Source organism: Papilio machaon, chromosome 3 (genome assembly GCF_912999745.1).
Source record: "Papilio machaon chromosome 3, ilPapMach1.1, whole genome shotgun sequence".
Taxonomy (NCBI): Eukaryota; Metazoa; Arthropoda; class Insecta; order Lepidoptera; family Papilionidae; genus Papilio; species Papilio machaon.
Window position 1 is genome coordinate 9,134,564 of NC_059988.1, and position 16,252 is coordinate 9,150,815.

The window sequence follows — 16,252 nt, forward strand, 5'->3', positions numbered from 1 at the left end:
GGAGAAACAGTATTTTTTTATTTTAAAAAAATCCTCCCGAATATAACCTGGCGAAGTTGTCTACCGCTTTTTTTTACTTTTCAATGCCTTCATTGTTAATTAAATATATTTTAGGCATGTATACTTAACTAAAGCGTATTACTCTCATCTTAAATGACGTTTACAGATCGTTTTGTTTAATTAGACAACATCAGGTAGCGGAGTTGATTCCACGAAGCGGCTGTCTCGACTAATATTTGTCCTCGCTGCCTGCCACCTGCCACCTTCTGTCGTAACTTATGCATTTCTGATTACGTTACTGACAGTTTCCACCACCGAAACATTTTTACAAAACATATTTTCATCTTAGTTTTTTGGAAAAGACAAACGTATAACTATATGTTTTCGTGCGAATGTTTCCGCAATTCATTTGTTTTGTCGACTTGTCACAAAGTTATATAATCCAAGAAAACTTGTTCTTGGAACATGTATCTTTGATTTTTTTAGATCATTACTCTAAGGAAAAGAGCGTAACAGCTATTCTGCTCATCTGAGATGAGTTAAATTTGAAGCTCCTAGTTCATCAATCGATGGGGAGTTTCCTCCTTTCGCATAATATGCTGGTGTTCTGAATATTCCTACCAATATTAAGCTCTAAGCGAATTATTGTAGATAATAATATTGTCGCCATATTAATTTTGCTAAATTTGAGTGGCCTAATTATCTCATAAAAAAAGGATCCGATCATTTTCAAAATTACATAAACATGAATATGCAAATGTAATTTTTTCTATTAGTCTATTAAAAAGTCTAGACTGGTTATAAAATCTTCGACCTTTTCAAAAATAATCAACTAATTAAAACAATATTAGACAATTTTGAAAACAAGTTTGTCAATTTTAATTATTCATTTTTATATATCAAAACTTTTAAATACGTATCTGGCGAATTTTGCAATGAAGTGTACTTATACCAAGCTCAAAGATCTTAGGACACGGGATACCCTGTCGGTGCAGTTGAGTTATTACTCCCGCAAGCTAGGCTAGACACGGCAAGCTCAGCCTTGAATTACTTTGCTATATTAACATAGCTTCAAATATAATTAATGTTTTGTTAGCGAGAAGTTAGTGTCTTAAACAATTTGACGTATAAAATTAAATTTTCCTAATGGCCCTTTTATATTTGACGTTTAAGATATTTAATAGTAATCGTTCAGATTAGAACTGTTAATATAAACAATGCAATAATTTTGATAAAGTGAAGCAACAAAGTTGTTCGTCTTAACAAGCGGTCAAATGACCCTTTAGATTATCTAGAATATTTTAGTTAGCTACAAAATATTTAAAGAATGTTAACGTGCTTCTTCATAGTACGGGCACAGAGAGGAGATAGGATAGACGAAATTATTTATAGTTGGTGCGGTAATGAAGATTTAGTTTCTAGCTTAGCGTCGAACAAAGCCGAGCCGGCCGCAGTTTGTTTAAAAGATAACCGCTCGCAGGTAGCTCGGGGATAGGGGGCGCTGTCATCATTCCGCGATGTTGCCATGTCTCGTTATGCCGTAATTAACGACTCGGTGGTCGCCGCCTTTCATTTTAAAACTAACCAACCGTCATAAACACGAAACACACTCTATTAAATAATTTTCTCACGTCTTCATCCATGCAATTATTGTACGCGGCCGTTTAATTTAATTTATCGTTACCATTCGAAACGTCAATACGTTTCATTGTTCTAGTTTTTTGCTAATTGGTCGACGATTTGATATATTTTGGTTTAATTACTTAATTGTAGACCCATTGTTTGAAGACACCCGAAAACGAAGATCAACTGAACCGACATGATCATCTTTCTTAATATTATAAATGCGAAAGTTTGCATGGATATTTTACGACGTAACTCCAGAATGGCTTAACGAATTTTGGAACAAAGATATGTTAAAGTCTTGAATAGCGTATCAGTTTTTTCTTAATTTGGCACAAACGAAGTTGCGAGCGACAGTTTTATTATGTTTTGCTATATAATGTTGGTTGCATTCATCTTGCACGTAGAGTGCAAGCACCCTATTCCTGTGAGGTCAAGGCGTGGGTGTGAGGTGCGGCCCGTGCCGCCTACGCCTCACAACTTACAAGCCTCGCTGGATATTCAACCTCATGCATCATGGATATCAAGTGCAATAACCATTGTGTTCTCTTTGGATATTCTTTGAAACCTATTGTATTTATGGTCAAAGGGTTTCTGTTGTCTGTTGTTTGGTGGTAGGTTTATATTAACTAAATTATTTTGCCTCGTATCATGATTTAATTTAAAAATATTGTTTTGAAATTCAAAAATTATATTTTTAAATCCCTTAATATTGAACCTTGTTACAGATAATTATTTTTGTACTTACCTAATAAGGTTTTTTTGTAAAAGTAAGGTTATGTTTTATAACGCATGTTATTAAGCGACAAGAGGGTAATGTTTTTCGAGAGTAGGCTACTCTTTTTATGTATTCCATTGTGACCTTCTATAGCCAAAACGGCTGACCGATTTTGTCGAGTGAGTTTTCATATAATTTAATTTTATTTCCGTAGTGCCATTAGGCTATAGACATTCGGTTTTTTTTTTCAATTTCAACTTGTCATTCGTTTTAAATTTCCTTATCATAATGTGTTTTTTTTTCTAATTATATCTTTATGAAATTATATAACAATCTTACTAATATTATAAATGCGAATGTTTAGATGGATGGATGGATGTTTGTTTGAATGTATCTCCGGAACGACTCAACGGATCTTGATGAAATTTGGCACAAATGTAGAACATAGTCTGGAAGAACACATATTAAGATTTTTCTTAATCCCGCGCGTACGGATTCACGGGCGATAGCTAGTATGTAAATAACAAACACTAAAAAATTCAGTATTATTTTTATAGGAACCTAAACTATTTCTATGAGAATTCTCGTAGAATCTACTATAAATTCCGAATGTCTATGGAATTGATTATTTTCCCACAAATACTGATAGTGTAACAATTTCGGTAACTATAACGTGAGATTGCCTCTCGGAATATTAATGCGGCCGTGGGTGGTTGAACCACAGGCGTCATGATTGCTTGCATTGATTCTATTACTTCAACACCACTTGGATCATTATGCCTTATATTATGTGATCGTCTTGATGCTTTCTTTATCGATTTTCATTTATATCTAACGATATGTTTATTTAGTCTACTGTAAGTTATGAATATTTACATTTATTTACATAAGGAAATTCGTTTATTATCACAAAATATTATGATGAGGGTAAACTTTTATATGATGTTGTATTTTATTATTATATTAGAAGTGTTAACGTTTGTTTTTAAATGTCTCTCTCTTTTTAGTTTCTATCTGAAATGTAATTGGAAAAGAGTATGCAAAACGAAACAATTTTTTAATCTTTTTTTTTTGTGAAAAAAAAAACACAGTCAGCAATATGTTTTTAACACAAATATTTCAGCAGTGGAATTTCACGGTTACATATATGCATGTATTCATAAATGTATAGAGTAAGCGAAGTAGGCAGTACAAATGTTGATAGTCAATGTTGCTGTCGCACGACCGTGTCCTCCAGCGCCACCTATCGGCGTTATTTATTGACGACGTCCGCTCCCGCGATAGCCCGCTACTTCTATAGCCCTTTTCGTATTGCTTCTGTTATAGTTGGCTCTACGAAAGACGGATTTTATCTCTAACTTGTGATGGTTTTTGTGTAGTTTTGCGTAGGTGAAATGCAATTTATTATAATTAATATAAAACCAAGTTGTCTAACTAATCATTTATATTAGACTTTTTGTGCAATACTTATTAAATTACTTTTATTTTTGTAACTCAGAAATTAATAGACTTCTCTTTTGTTACAGTTGTACGTCACGTTACGCCGGCGAGTTCTGTCAGCATTTGAACCCCTGCCACAGCGAATCTAGTCCCAGGTGCCAGAACGGCGGCACCTGCAGGGTCCGGCCTGGGGTCGGTGGCGGCCCCCCGTCCTTTGCCTGTGACTGTCCACTCGGTTTTAGTGCATCACTATGTGAGATACGGGTGCCAGCCGCCTGCGATTCGGCACCATGTTTAAATGGTGCCACCTGTCGGCTGACGTCACTACACACTTTTGAATGCGACTGTCCTCCCGGGTACACAGGTATGTTTTTAACATTTATATTATCATATCATAAAGATTATAGTGCATTTAGTTAAGGAAGTATAGTGCCATCCAAACTTTATTCGCAATTTTACACAAGACAGTACATAGATAAGATTGGTGACGTACTGTATCATAGCAAATGTTATAAAACCTACCTATAAATTCTATCATCTTAATACTCTGTTAATATATTTCAAGTAACAAACTGACATAATATATATTTATTTGTATTTGATTGACATATTTTATTAAGATTTTATGTTCCGGTACTAAGATGATTAATACACAGGTGTTCGAATGAGAAATGAAAGAAATATGTGCAGCGTTGATTTATTGCTTTACTCTTCTATACATTATGTTTTCGTATGTCGTCGATAATATCAATTACGATATGTTTAAAGAATGTGTTAGGAAATGAGACTATGTTATCCCACAAAATGGTGAATTACATTTACGTTTTGCTAGGTCTGAAAAATAGCTTTAGAAATAAGCTACAACGTCTACGCTTCGTTTACGTAAAAGCTTGTATATTTCATTGGCTCTACATAACTTTTGTAATTGTTTACGCAATTATGAAATTTAATTCTTTGTTTTAAGGTTTAAAATCAATTGTAGAAGTATAATTTTAATGATATCTGTTACACGGTTATTTACTGAATAAAGTAAATTGCAGGAACAAGTTTTATTAGAAGGTTGTGCAATTAAATACAGCTTTCATTTTCTGTTCCGCTATATACATTACTAGCTGTAGCCCGCTATTCTGTGGGCGCGGAATTAAGAAAAAAACTTAATAAGTAGCCTATGTGTTCTTCCAGACTATGTTCTACATCTGTGCCAAATTTCATCAAGATCCGTAGAGCCGTTCTGGAGATATCTTCTAACATTCATCCATGTAAACTTTCGCATTTATAATATTAGTAAGATGGTCTGAGTTTAAATAGTTTTACATCGAAAAGGAATATTTTGTGTCAAAAGAATTAAATAATTCGCTTGCGCTTGTATTAAGTAACATAGTTTTGTAGCTTTAGTTTTTTTTACGTTCAAATATGTAGTTATATAAATTAAAAGTTTTAAAATTTTAATCAATTAAAACACCAAAAGAAACGAAGTAGAAAATTTAAAAAAAAATATTAATAACTACAACATGTTGTGTTATGTAAAAATATATATAATTTTTAAACAAGTCATGCCGAAAGTGTTTTTCATGGAAGTGTACAAAAAAGACACGTATACACTGTTTGTAGTGAAGATGTACCTTATCTAAAACATCTATCATTTTCCGTGAAACTGGTTAGTGTTGGTATTTTTTCTATTTTTAAAATTCAGAAAAATTGTCAGAAATATCATTTAAAATACTTATTCTGATATTTTCTATGTGTGTTAAACATTTGTCATTCAATTGAGGCCTTTCAAACGACTTCTTACTGATACTATATATGCGAATGTTTGGATGTATTGAAAGATGGATGTTTGTTAGAAGGTATCTGCGGAATGGCTCAACGGATCTGGATTAAAATTTGCCATAGAGACAGATAAGCAACATTTTCTGGAAAAACACATAAGCTACTAATTAAGTTTTTATTTATTTAATTCCGCGCGGACGGCGTCGCGGGCGACAGCTTGTTTAATTATAAAATCAAAAAGAAATAACATAAAGAATGCTTGTAATACAACAAAAAGACACAATTCACTTCTATCTTTGATTCTTAAATTATTTATAACCACGCTATCACAGAAACAAGTAAGGTAATAAAAAAATTCAACGTAGACCGACGCCATCTTTAAAGCCGCGCAAGAGCAATTACTGCCTCGTAGTTGAGCAAATATTTTAATTTCCTTCGCTTTCCGCATACATTTTCATTCCGTTTTGGTAAGACGTGGCGGGTAAGCTTTTTGCACGTATTCTGTTGTGAATCGTTTTTTTAATTCTACTCACGTAATGTTTCAGTTAAATATCTAAAATGGATATCGCAGATTTATTACAATCATTCATTTTTATATTTAAAAACTAGCTGTCGCCCGCGACTCCGTCCGCGCGCAGTTAAAAAATGGGGGGGGGGTTATGAAAAATAGATGTTGGTCGATTCTCAGACCTACTGAATATGCTCACAAAATTTCATGAGAATCGGTCAAGCCGTTTCGGAGGAGTACGGGAACGAAAACTGTGACACGAGAATTTTATATATTAGATGTGCTATTTTTGTGTTATAACGAATCCTAGACTAAACTTTTATTAAATCGTTGATTGCAACTTAATGGTAAATACGACAAAATGGATATCCATTACATGTTAATTTACGATATTAAAGTCAGCGGAGACATGTTACATAGAAATCGAAATGACTGTCATATCAATTGAGCTTATTTGGAGCAATCAGAGTGAATTCCAACATGTCGTTTGGCGCACATCGATTAGTTAGTCAGGCATGCCAATTAAACTGACTACGAATTCGGTTCTTGGCGCCATCGGACCACTTATAGCTTACAAAAGCTAAAGTCTTGTACACTTGTATCTAGGTAATATATTACAATTTTCTGTCTACCAAACTCTTTTGGGAAACGGAGTATGTGACGGAAAATTAGATTCTAGATTCAATAATTCTAGGGCTTAGAATTTTATTTTTTATAGCTATATTCAGTTCGCGTCCTAACTTTTTGTAAATTAAACATGTGACGGATTTTTTTTTCGGAATATTTTTTTTTCAAGTGTTTTATGTTTCGTACACAAGTGTCTCAACTCTCCTCAGTCTTTATTTAAATGTAGAATAGAAAGATTGATTTTTTATCTATGTCTGTAGTAATTAAAAGATGTTTTATTTATTACTCGTCAATCCTAGTCAATTAACTGACTCCTAATTTAAAAGTTTTAGTGATATTTCAATTAATAACGGTTTGAAGCTATAAATTATAAACCAAGGTTATTGTCCTTTTAATAATTTCAACATTTGTATTTTTTTATGTGGTAAACAGGATTGATCGCTTAATTTGATTGATTTTTTCTATAGAGTGATAAAATGCCTTAGGGCACCGTCAGACACAGGAACTACATGCCTCATTAGTGTTCACCTAACCTAAGTATCGATACCGACTACAATATCCTTCTCTATAGACTTATTTGTAACCGGGACTACCGTCGAGTGTCGGGGTCAGGGTACTTCGTAGGTGTGGAGCAGTCTTTACTTATTAGCTCCTTGAGTCCATTGCATTTGCTCAGCCCTCCATACTTTCTTTAGTACTGAGGCGGATTATTCGCTAACTTTATTCTACGCTTCTTCTGTTGCTAGCATGTTATCCACCCAGTTTTCAACCGTTGTAGGTCCAATACCATTCCGAAGTTCTTTGTGTTTCGCAGTTTTCAACTAGGGAGATATCTGTACAAAATCATATTGCTATCTCTTTTTATTTCGAATAGATTGATAGGGATAACGAAATAGCTTTTTGGCATGAAAAACCCATGGTTAATGATCTTTGTTCACACTTCATGAGGTGATGCTGTCCGTCACACTTGTGCAAAGTATTCAACTTATTAACATGTGAATTCATTGACATTTCTTAATTTTATGCAGTGCAAAAACCAAAAATAAAACCTATTTTTATATTAATTCCATGAAATGATTTGAATAAATTTAAAGTACATCGCTCTTTTTTTAATTTTTTTAATTAAATCGTTACAGTTTTTTTAATATATTTATTATTGTCTGCAGTAAAAAAATATAAGACGCCGTAGATTTATCCTTAAGGAAATAATTCAATTGCCAAAATATTAATTGTTTTGATAAATGTATACCTACTATAAAATCAGGCTTTCCGTAAATAAATATGAGGATGAAGCGTACACTTTCATAGCTCGCAAAGAAAAGAACACTTACGTCACCAATCTTATTAATAGCCTGTCTTTTTATTTCCCTCCTTATTTTAATTTTCCTCGTCTCAATACCATCAATAAATTAAGTATGTGATTATTATGATAAATTTTTTTAATTTAAGTAATTGTTTTTTTTTTTTTTACAGGTGCCGAATGTTCACACGAAGATCACTGCGCCTCCCAACCGTGTAGAAATGGAGGTCGTTGCGTTGCAGACAATACAACGACCGCGGGCTACTCGTGTGCGTGTCCACCCGGCTTTACCGGCCCGCGATGTATCGACGATGTGGTGGAATGCTCGAGTGGTTCAGGACCTTGTCATCACGGCAGATGCTTTAATACTCACGGATCATATACGTGTGTGTGCGAACCGGGGTTCACGGGCCGGGATTGTGACGCGGAGTACGTCCCGTGTGAACCATCTCCCTGTTTGCATGGTGGAAGATGCACGCCCTTGGATCAGCTGAGATACGAGTGTGATTGTCCACCTGGTAAGTTTTGACGTTTCTTAAATTCAGAAGATATATTAATTATAGGTTGGACTAGATTATTCCCAAAGTGGTTTAGGTGACCAAGGGTCTACGGAAGACCCGGCAGGTTGTACGATGGTCTTAAATGAAATGTGTACGGCTCCAGTATCCCGTTTGATTCACATATTTACTCAATAATTCTGCAACGGTTCAAAACATCTTATTGAAATTTGCCACAAATATAGAACATAGTTTCAACAACAAATTAAGTCGGCAAATACGAGTAGTTTATAAATACCGACTGTTTTCAGTTTGGAAACATTTGCCATATTTAACAAAGCATAACACTTATCATAAACGATAACGAGCATGTGATTAACATTTTCTTTACCAAATTTAGTAATGAACGTATAATTTACTTTAAACATTTGGGTGGTTTACCTCCAAATCTGGAGACAAGGAATCGTACCCATTATCCGGGTACTGTAATGGCATCTTCGGAAGTATTGTATGATAATGACTCGACTAAGAAAGACTCATCACGATGAAGGACCAAATAAGCTAAGACGACGCCACTTCTTTCACTCATAATGCACGGACTTTGTAGCTTTTTTTTAAACAAACATGTGAAATGTTGCCGCATATTACGTCATTCTGTGGAAATATAATCGATGTATTTTAAACTGCAATTTAAACTAATTTAAGCTTTTAAAATGCTTATCTTTTAAATCATTTATTTCTAATTAATATGAAACGTTTTATTGGTGCCACACTTCCAATGAGCCAATTTGTAATCTACGAAAAAATACAGTCCGTTGAATTTGAAAGTAAAACAGTTTGGGTCGATTTAAATGGTCGGCAATTTTCCCTACATGGTCACATCTCTATATTGGTATATTGCTCAAGTACAGCCCTGCTTCTTAAAGGTAACTTCGTGTACTTGTTCCAGTAATCGTTTGAACGTTCAATTTTCCGAGTTAAATATATTCATTTAAACTGCGCTATACGATTGTGTCATCGCTTACTGTTGCAAATACCTTACTGTCCTGTTGTGTAACAAAGCTAACTCGGATTCGTAGAATTTTAATAAAAAACAGTTGTATCTGGAGTAATGTGTACTTACCGCGGAATACTTTTCTCTTCTAATTAGTACTGTTGCATACAACCATCCAAGCAATCTAGAACAATCTACGTAGATTTTAGACAAAGCTTGTATAAATAATCAAATAATTTCTACATCATTTTGTTATCAGAGCTCCATTAAAGTCCGGTTCATAATCGTATGACGTAAACCTATCAAATAAATCAATGTACCGATACATTCGTAAGTGGAAATAAGTTGTTGATATCAACAGGTGTTGAATTCAGACGTTCCATTGACGATAATCATTACATTACATTGAATTATGATCGATTTGATTTTATTAAAGGTAAGAGAGAGAAAAAATATACGCAAAATATTTTTCGATAGCTTTCGCCCGCAACTCCGTCTGTGCGGAATCAAAGAAAAATTAATTAGAATCCTATGTATTCTTCCAGTTCTAGACTATATTTTATCAAAATCTGTTGAGTAGTTCTGGAGATACCTTCTAATAAATATCCATCCATCCATCCAAACTTTCACATTTATAATATTAGTATGATATAAATTAAAATCATCGGTATTGTACGATATATTGTAAAATTTATCTGCGTAAAATAGAATTCGTGTTCACAATTGAACGTATTTCTAATTGTAAACATACTTTATAATTTCCGAAGCTTTTATAGTTTCTCTCGTTTCGTTCACGTTTAGATCACAGAATAGATAGTGGCGAGTCGATTGCCAATTATTTCTGAATCTGTCGTCGATTTGCTTCTGACCTGTGACCGTTGCTACGTCGCCTTTTGCTCGATCATCGCGATTTTATCTAAATGTGACCATTTCTTTAATATTATGCTGATACAAGTTTTGTTAACAGTTTTCATTGTCTAAATAATTGTACAAAAACTTTGTAATATCTGCATTTTCCTGGAAATAATTCGTTCGTTTCTTTAATAATAATTTTGTTCTTATTTAGTATCTGCGTAAGTGATGCCAAATTTTACCAATTTTGTTATCCATTTAAAAACCTTGATTTGATTACAAACAAATTATTGATAATTAATGTTTTCGTTCTTGAAAAAACTTGTAAATCAACATTTATTTTTTGTTTAATACATTATCCTAAACGTTATGTAAATGAACAATCCGATAGACAGATTGGAGTTACGTTTATCATTTTACAACACACTTTTTAAGATAATAGATTAGCGAAATCGATTTTAAATTTAAACGAAATTATTTTCAGGATATTTTAAAGTAACAGTTTTTGAAAATCATTACCGTTTTATTTGTAACATTGCATGAGGTTTAAAGCCCGAAGTACTTCGAAATGTCCATTATATTAAAAACAAAATCTTTTTCGTGTTGTTAACGATAGATAAACACGCGTTTTAACTTTCCTTAATCATTACCTTAATCAAAAACAATTTAAACAGACTCACAGTTAGACAGAATAGAAAAGAAACAATTTGTACATTGCATGTCTGATAGATATTTAGTCTTTGACCTGATGGTGCCCGAGGCGACCACGACTTGTAAAGCACCGTTCACATTAACCACTATATTGTGAATACTCAAATAGTTTATACCAGTTAACGAAACTGGACGTAAACAGTCTAGTAACTTTATAGCTTCACGTGCAAGTTTTTGTATTGACAAGCAAACTTGTATAACTAGTTTTATATTTGTGGTAAAGGATGAAATAATTGCTTGTATTTAAAACTAGTTGTCGCCCGTGACTCCGTCCGAGCGGAATAAAAAAAAACTTGATACTTATTACGTTTTTTTAATTCCGCGCGTACGGAGTCCAGGGCGACAGCTAGTTAATATATAATCATAAAAATTTTGTTTAGAAAAAGATTAAAAGATGTTATAGGTATGTATGTAAATCAGAAACCGGGCTATCGTATAATGTTTTAATTGTAAATAGTACCTATTTATATGATATCAAAATGTTGTAATCTATTTTCTTGACAGCGTAAGAAAAAAATCTTCATTAAATTCATTAACCGTGTAATTCTCACACTACAAATATGCCAGTAAATCTGAGGTTTTAGCAAAAATGAATCTTAAAAACAAGGCCAGTATGTGCAAAATTCATTGCACGTTTGTTACATTGTCTACATTACGTCTTCTTTCGTGCCGGAAATTGTAAAATGACCTCTATTACATTTAACTGGAGGCGCTATCAATGAGTTTTGCTTAACAATCTCATCTCTCCTGAATTGTTTACGCAAATATAAATTCTAATACCACTCAATAAGGTGTAACTTGCAATATCAAATCTTAGTAGCCATTAGATTGAGAAAGCTTCGCAGTTTTGAACTTTTAGTTTTAGTTCTTATTAATATTGTAGTTTAGAATACTTTTCTTACGTCACATGTAGTTCTCAGTAGTTGCAAATCTAGTGTTCATTAGCTCCATTGCTCTTACGGAATGGGAGTGAGGTATTGCAGAATACTTTGTGAACAGGTCATGTTTAGAGCACAGCTTTCTTCATAACAGATCAATGGGTCGATCAATATTCGAATATATTTTTGATGTCATTTTGATTTCTTCGCCTAATTTACATTACAATTTCGTGAACAGATTTTCTCAGAGATTGAAATTATTCATGTATTCTTAATTTAATCTAGATCCGTTCATTTATTCTCAAGTTACGTTGAAACTTTCGCCTTTACTAATATAAAAACATTCCTGCTTCTTTATAACAATTTGGTCGCTGTTAAGTGATGCTTGGTAATTAAGCCGTCAGAATTAATTGGTCCGTATTTCAACAGCGCGAAGGGAACACTCATATTTATCAGCCGACTAAGCTCCCTCTTCAAATGGTATTCCTATTGAAGGTGACGTCATCACTGCTTACATGTGGGAATAGGCGTGACACAGAATAAAGCAGATTGTCGATCGATCAAAAAAATAAAAAAATTACTGTATTAGTTTCAAATCTATTATTTACTAGCTTTTCCCCGCGACTCCGTCCGCGCGGAATAAAAAATAGAAAACGGGGTAAAAATTATCCTATGTCCGTTTCCTGGTTCTAAGCTACTTGCCCACCAATTTTCAGTCAAATCGATTCAGCCGTTCTTGAGTTATAAATAGTGTAACTAACACGACTTTCTTTTATATATATACTAGCTTTTACCCGCGACTCCGTCCGCGCGGAATAAAAAATAGAAAACGGGGTAAAAATTATCCTATGTCCGTTTCCTGGTTCTAAGCTATCTGCCCACCAATTTTCAGTCAAATCGATTCAGCCGTTCTTGAGTTATAAATGGTGTAACTAACACGACTTTCTTTTATATATATAGATATATATATAGATTAGTGTTAAATAGTCAAATTCCTTCGGATTTAAGGTATAGTTGTTTTACACTTATCCGATTTCTAAGTTTTTTGTCTTTCCGATTCTCGTAAACAGTTACATTCCTTATTGTTACATATGACACCATATTAATTATAAACTAAGATATAGAAGGTTACAGAATTCTTTAGATGAAGGAAAACATCGCACACATCAACGGGCCTAGCACGAATATTAACAACAAGTGCCTTTGTATCGTCATCATGAATTATGTCCAAATTAGTATGAGATTTTACTGTACTTTACGCCCGATTTACAAATGTTAATACATTTTTTTTGGAAACGATAGGACCGCGATTGTTACAAATATTCGTGCTAGGCCCACTAAGTGAAGTCAACCAACCTGCACTGGACCAGTGTGATTGACTATGACCTAGTCACCGCTATCTTAGGGTAGGCTCCAAGCTTCTCGGTGGGGACGTATAGTGAGCTGATGATAACGATCCTTTCCCGAGAATCCAGTTCAAAATACCATCAAATTAATTTATTATTTGCTAATTCTCACGCTTCCATAATGTCATTAACCTCTATAGTTGCAAAAATATACTCGTTCGAAGATACGACATCAAATCGAACGATCAACATGTGCTGTCAAAAGTTATTCATTGTACATGTGTTACAAAATTCCCAAAATAGATGTGAAACGGCTTCCGTACAGTAATTGTTTACTCACACTTATGGGAAAGGCGTCGGACACAACCTCTCACACCGTGCCGTGATATGTTAAAGACAATTTTCATTTCAACAGCTCGAGGGCAGTTCAATTTGAAAAGCATTTTTACACTCGACCAAAATATAGCAACGTAAAAATTTCTTTTCTTACAAAAGCTAAGTTTATCACAATAAACAAAGAAGTTAGCTTTAAATAAAATTTGGTAAGGACTAAAAACATCACAAAGACATATGGCAGAAAGAGATTGCCATCGCATTAGTTCCATTTTATGTTTCTTTGAACGTAGATGGCGTTAGTGTACTAATTAATTCGGTATATAGTCAGCAACTACCATAAGAATTTTTAAATACGAATAAATCACAAATTATGACGTCATTGGTTTGCGATCGTAACAAAATTGAATTATGTACCTAATATTAATTCTTCTCCACTTTCTAAGTTATTAGCGTACTTGAAGGAATTAAGCTAATAAATATCTTATGATTAATTCGTATGAGATAACGTCGCACAAAAGCGTATTCTATAATAAATTTGTTTCAGACCTTAAGGTCAATGTAATATCGAGATGTCAAAGCGCCGGTAGCCGCGGGTCAGAGGTGGGGATCACACTGAATTAAATCTATTGTAACGGTTCAATATACTACATAATATAACTATGTAATTGGTTGTTAGATCGCTTTTTTAATTGAATTAAATGAGATGAAAAAGACTAGCGGATTAAAGTAGTAGATTTAATTTTATCGGGTACTTAAATTCTAAGTGGAAATTAACATTCCTTCCTATGTAAATTTAAATTTTTGTATTTTCATCGGTTTTTGATAATTTATTTTCACAGGCGTAGGTAATATTAATCTGTTAGAAGACTTGAAAGCATATTTATTAAATTTTTGTACGCGTATTTAATCTCTCATATCACTTATTTTGTGTGCGTATAATTTAACGTTTTCGGAAGTTACCCTTCACTTGTATCCAAATGTATATTAGTGAAAGTGGTTGACAAGTCGTGTGATAAAACTTGCTCCATAGTCATATACGAGTATAACTGGCTTTTAAATTCATGCTATTTTTTTTCTACATTTTTATTTAAAAAAAACTGATTAAAAAGACATTGCTTCTATCAACGCACTGTATATAATCATCCTTATTTAAGAGTTAATTATAACCAAGAACGAAAAAGTATAAAAATAACATACTATATTTAACATATTTAAAAATAAATTACAAAAATTCTAAAAATGCAAGTTAATTTCGCTCGCATCTGATTTAACTTACGTAGTACGCGGCGTATGAAAAAACATGCGTCGATGGATTTAAAGTCAGGCGGCCGTTAAATTTTTTCACATCTCATAAACAGCGCACATGTGGCCCGCGTGGGAACGCTCGCCTAATGGAGGTAATGAGATTGCAGACTTGCTAATCGGTACACTATCGCCCTCTGTACTTCAACCACTCAGCAGTTTCGAACAGCAATTAGATACTGTAGTGGTAAATGGCTGTAGACTAGTTTAGTAACCATATTAAAGGGTAGAGAACAAGCAAAGTCTGTCAATGTTATGCGACAACCACTGCCTCTTAACTTCTGTGGCTATTATGAGATGGATTCCTAGCACTGATTGTTAATAGTATAATGAAAAAAGAAAGAGACGGGACAAAAATATAACAGATCATCCAACGGAAGAAACTAAAAGTTTGTCTGTATTCTTTAAAATTGTGACTTTCTTGGTGTACCCTGCATCCTGCTACGTCACAACACACGTAATATTGTGTTCCGCGCAGCGTCTCCCGTTAAGTTATGAGCCGTCAAGACATTTGAAAACAGTTATACTTTATCTTAAGTTAATATAATTTCCTTTATTACAGGTTTCCGCGGTCAGAACTGCGAGATAGACATCGACGACTGCCCCGGCAACTTGTGTCAGAACGGCGCGACATGTATCGACGGACTCAACTCCTACACGTGCGAGTGTCCTCCCACTTTCACCGGCTCCCTCTGTGAGACCGATGTAGATGAATGTGCTTTAAGGTGAGTCTAAGTGAAGTTATGGCGGACGTACACGAACTAATTTAAACAGTCGTCGTACAGGCAATTTTAGCGGCGACAGTAAACCGACGGACCACCGCCTCCAGAGGTCGTGTATGGCCTTCAAGAAAATAGTGTCAATTGATGTGTCATTAATTTAGCTAAATAAATTACAATATAGGTAAAGTGGTAGCAATATTAGGGACAAACTATTAGCGGACAGACAAACAGAGAAAAATAAAAATTTCTATGTTACATGCAGTCACTCCAATTTCATTTTTACGTGTAGATGATTAGTTTAGACGTTCTTTTATAGAAATTTTTCTTTGACACTTTATGATGCATAACCCTCTAAACTGTTGCAATACGTCCGATCTGTAGAAAACAAATAGAAAGCTACAGTGTTAATTGGTTCACTGGTAATTCTTTACTAGACAACAAGGGAATCTTTGTTTCAAAACGCCAATGTACTCACGTAAATTGTTTCTTTACACAAAATAACCCGCAGTAGACTTATAGTTATGAAAGAACTCTGATATCTTTTATCGTTATAAATTGTAACTTATACTCGTATATTGAAAGCAGCATTTTAAACCTCTTTACTTCGTTCAAAACAATGCCATATTTT

The 16,252-nt window shown here is 33.9% G+C and overlaps 1 protein-coding gene across 2 annotated transcripts in view; it reads left to right on the forward strand.

Annotated features, from left to right (window-relative positions):
• The window catches only part of LOC106711415 (neurogenic locus Notch protein), a 115,601-nt gene that overhangs the window by 73,442 nt on the left and 25,907 nt on the right, over positions 1 to 16,252 (forward strand). For both annotated transcript variants that reach the window (XM_045686469.1, XM_045686470.1), the window contains exons 3-5: positions 3,868 to 4,145; positions 8,160 to 8,504; positions 15,465 to 15,627. In XM_045686469.1, the coding sequence (XP_045542425.1) occupies positions 3,868 to 4,145; positions 8,160 to 8,504; positions 15,465 to 15,627 (786 nt within the window). The remainder of the gene's footprint in view (positions 1 to 3,867; positions 4,146 to 8,159; positions 8,505 to 15,464; positions 15,628 to 16,252) is intronic.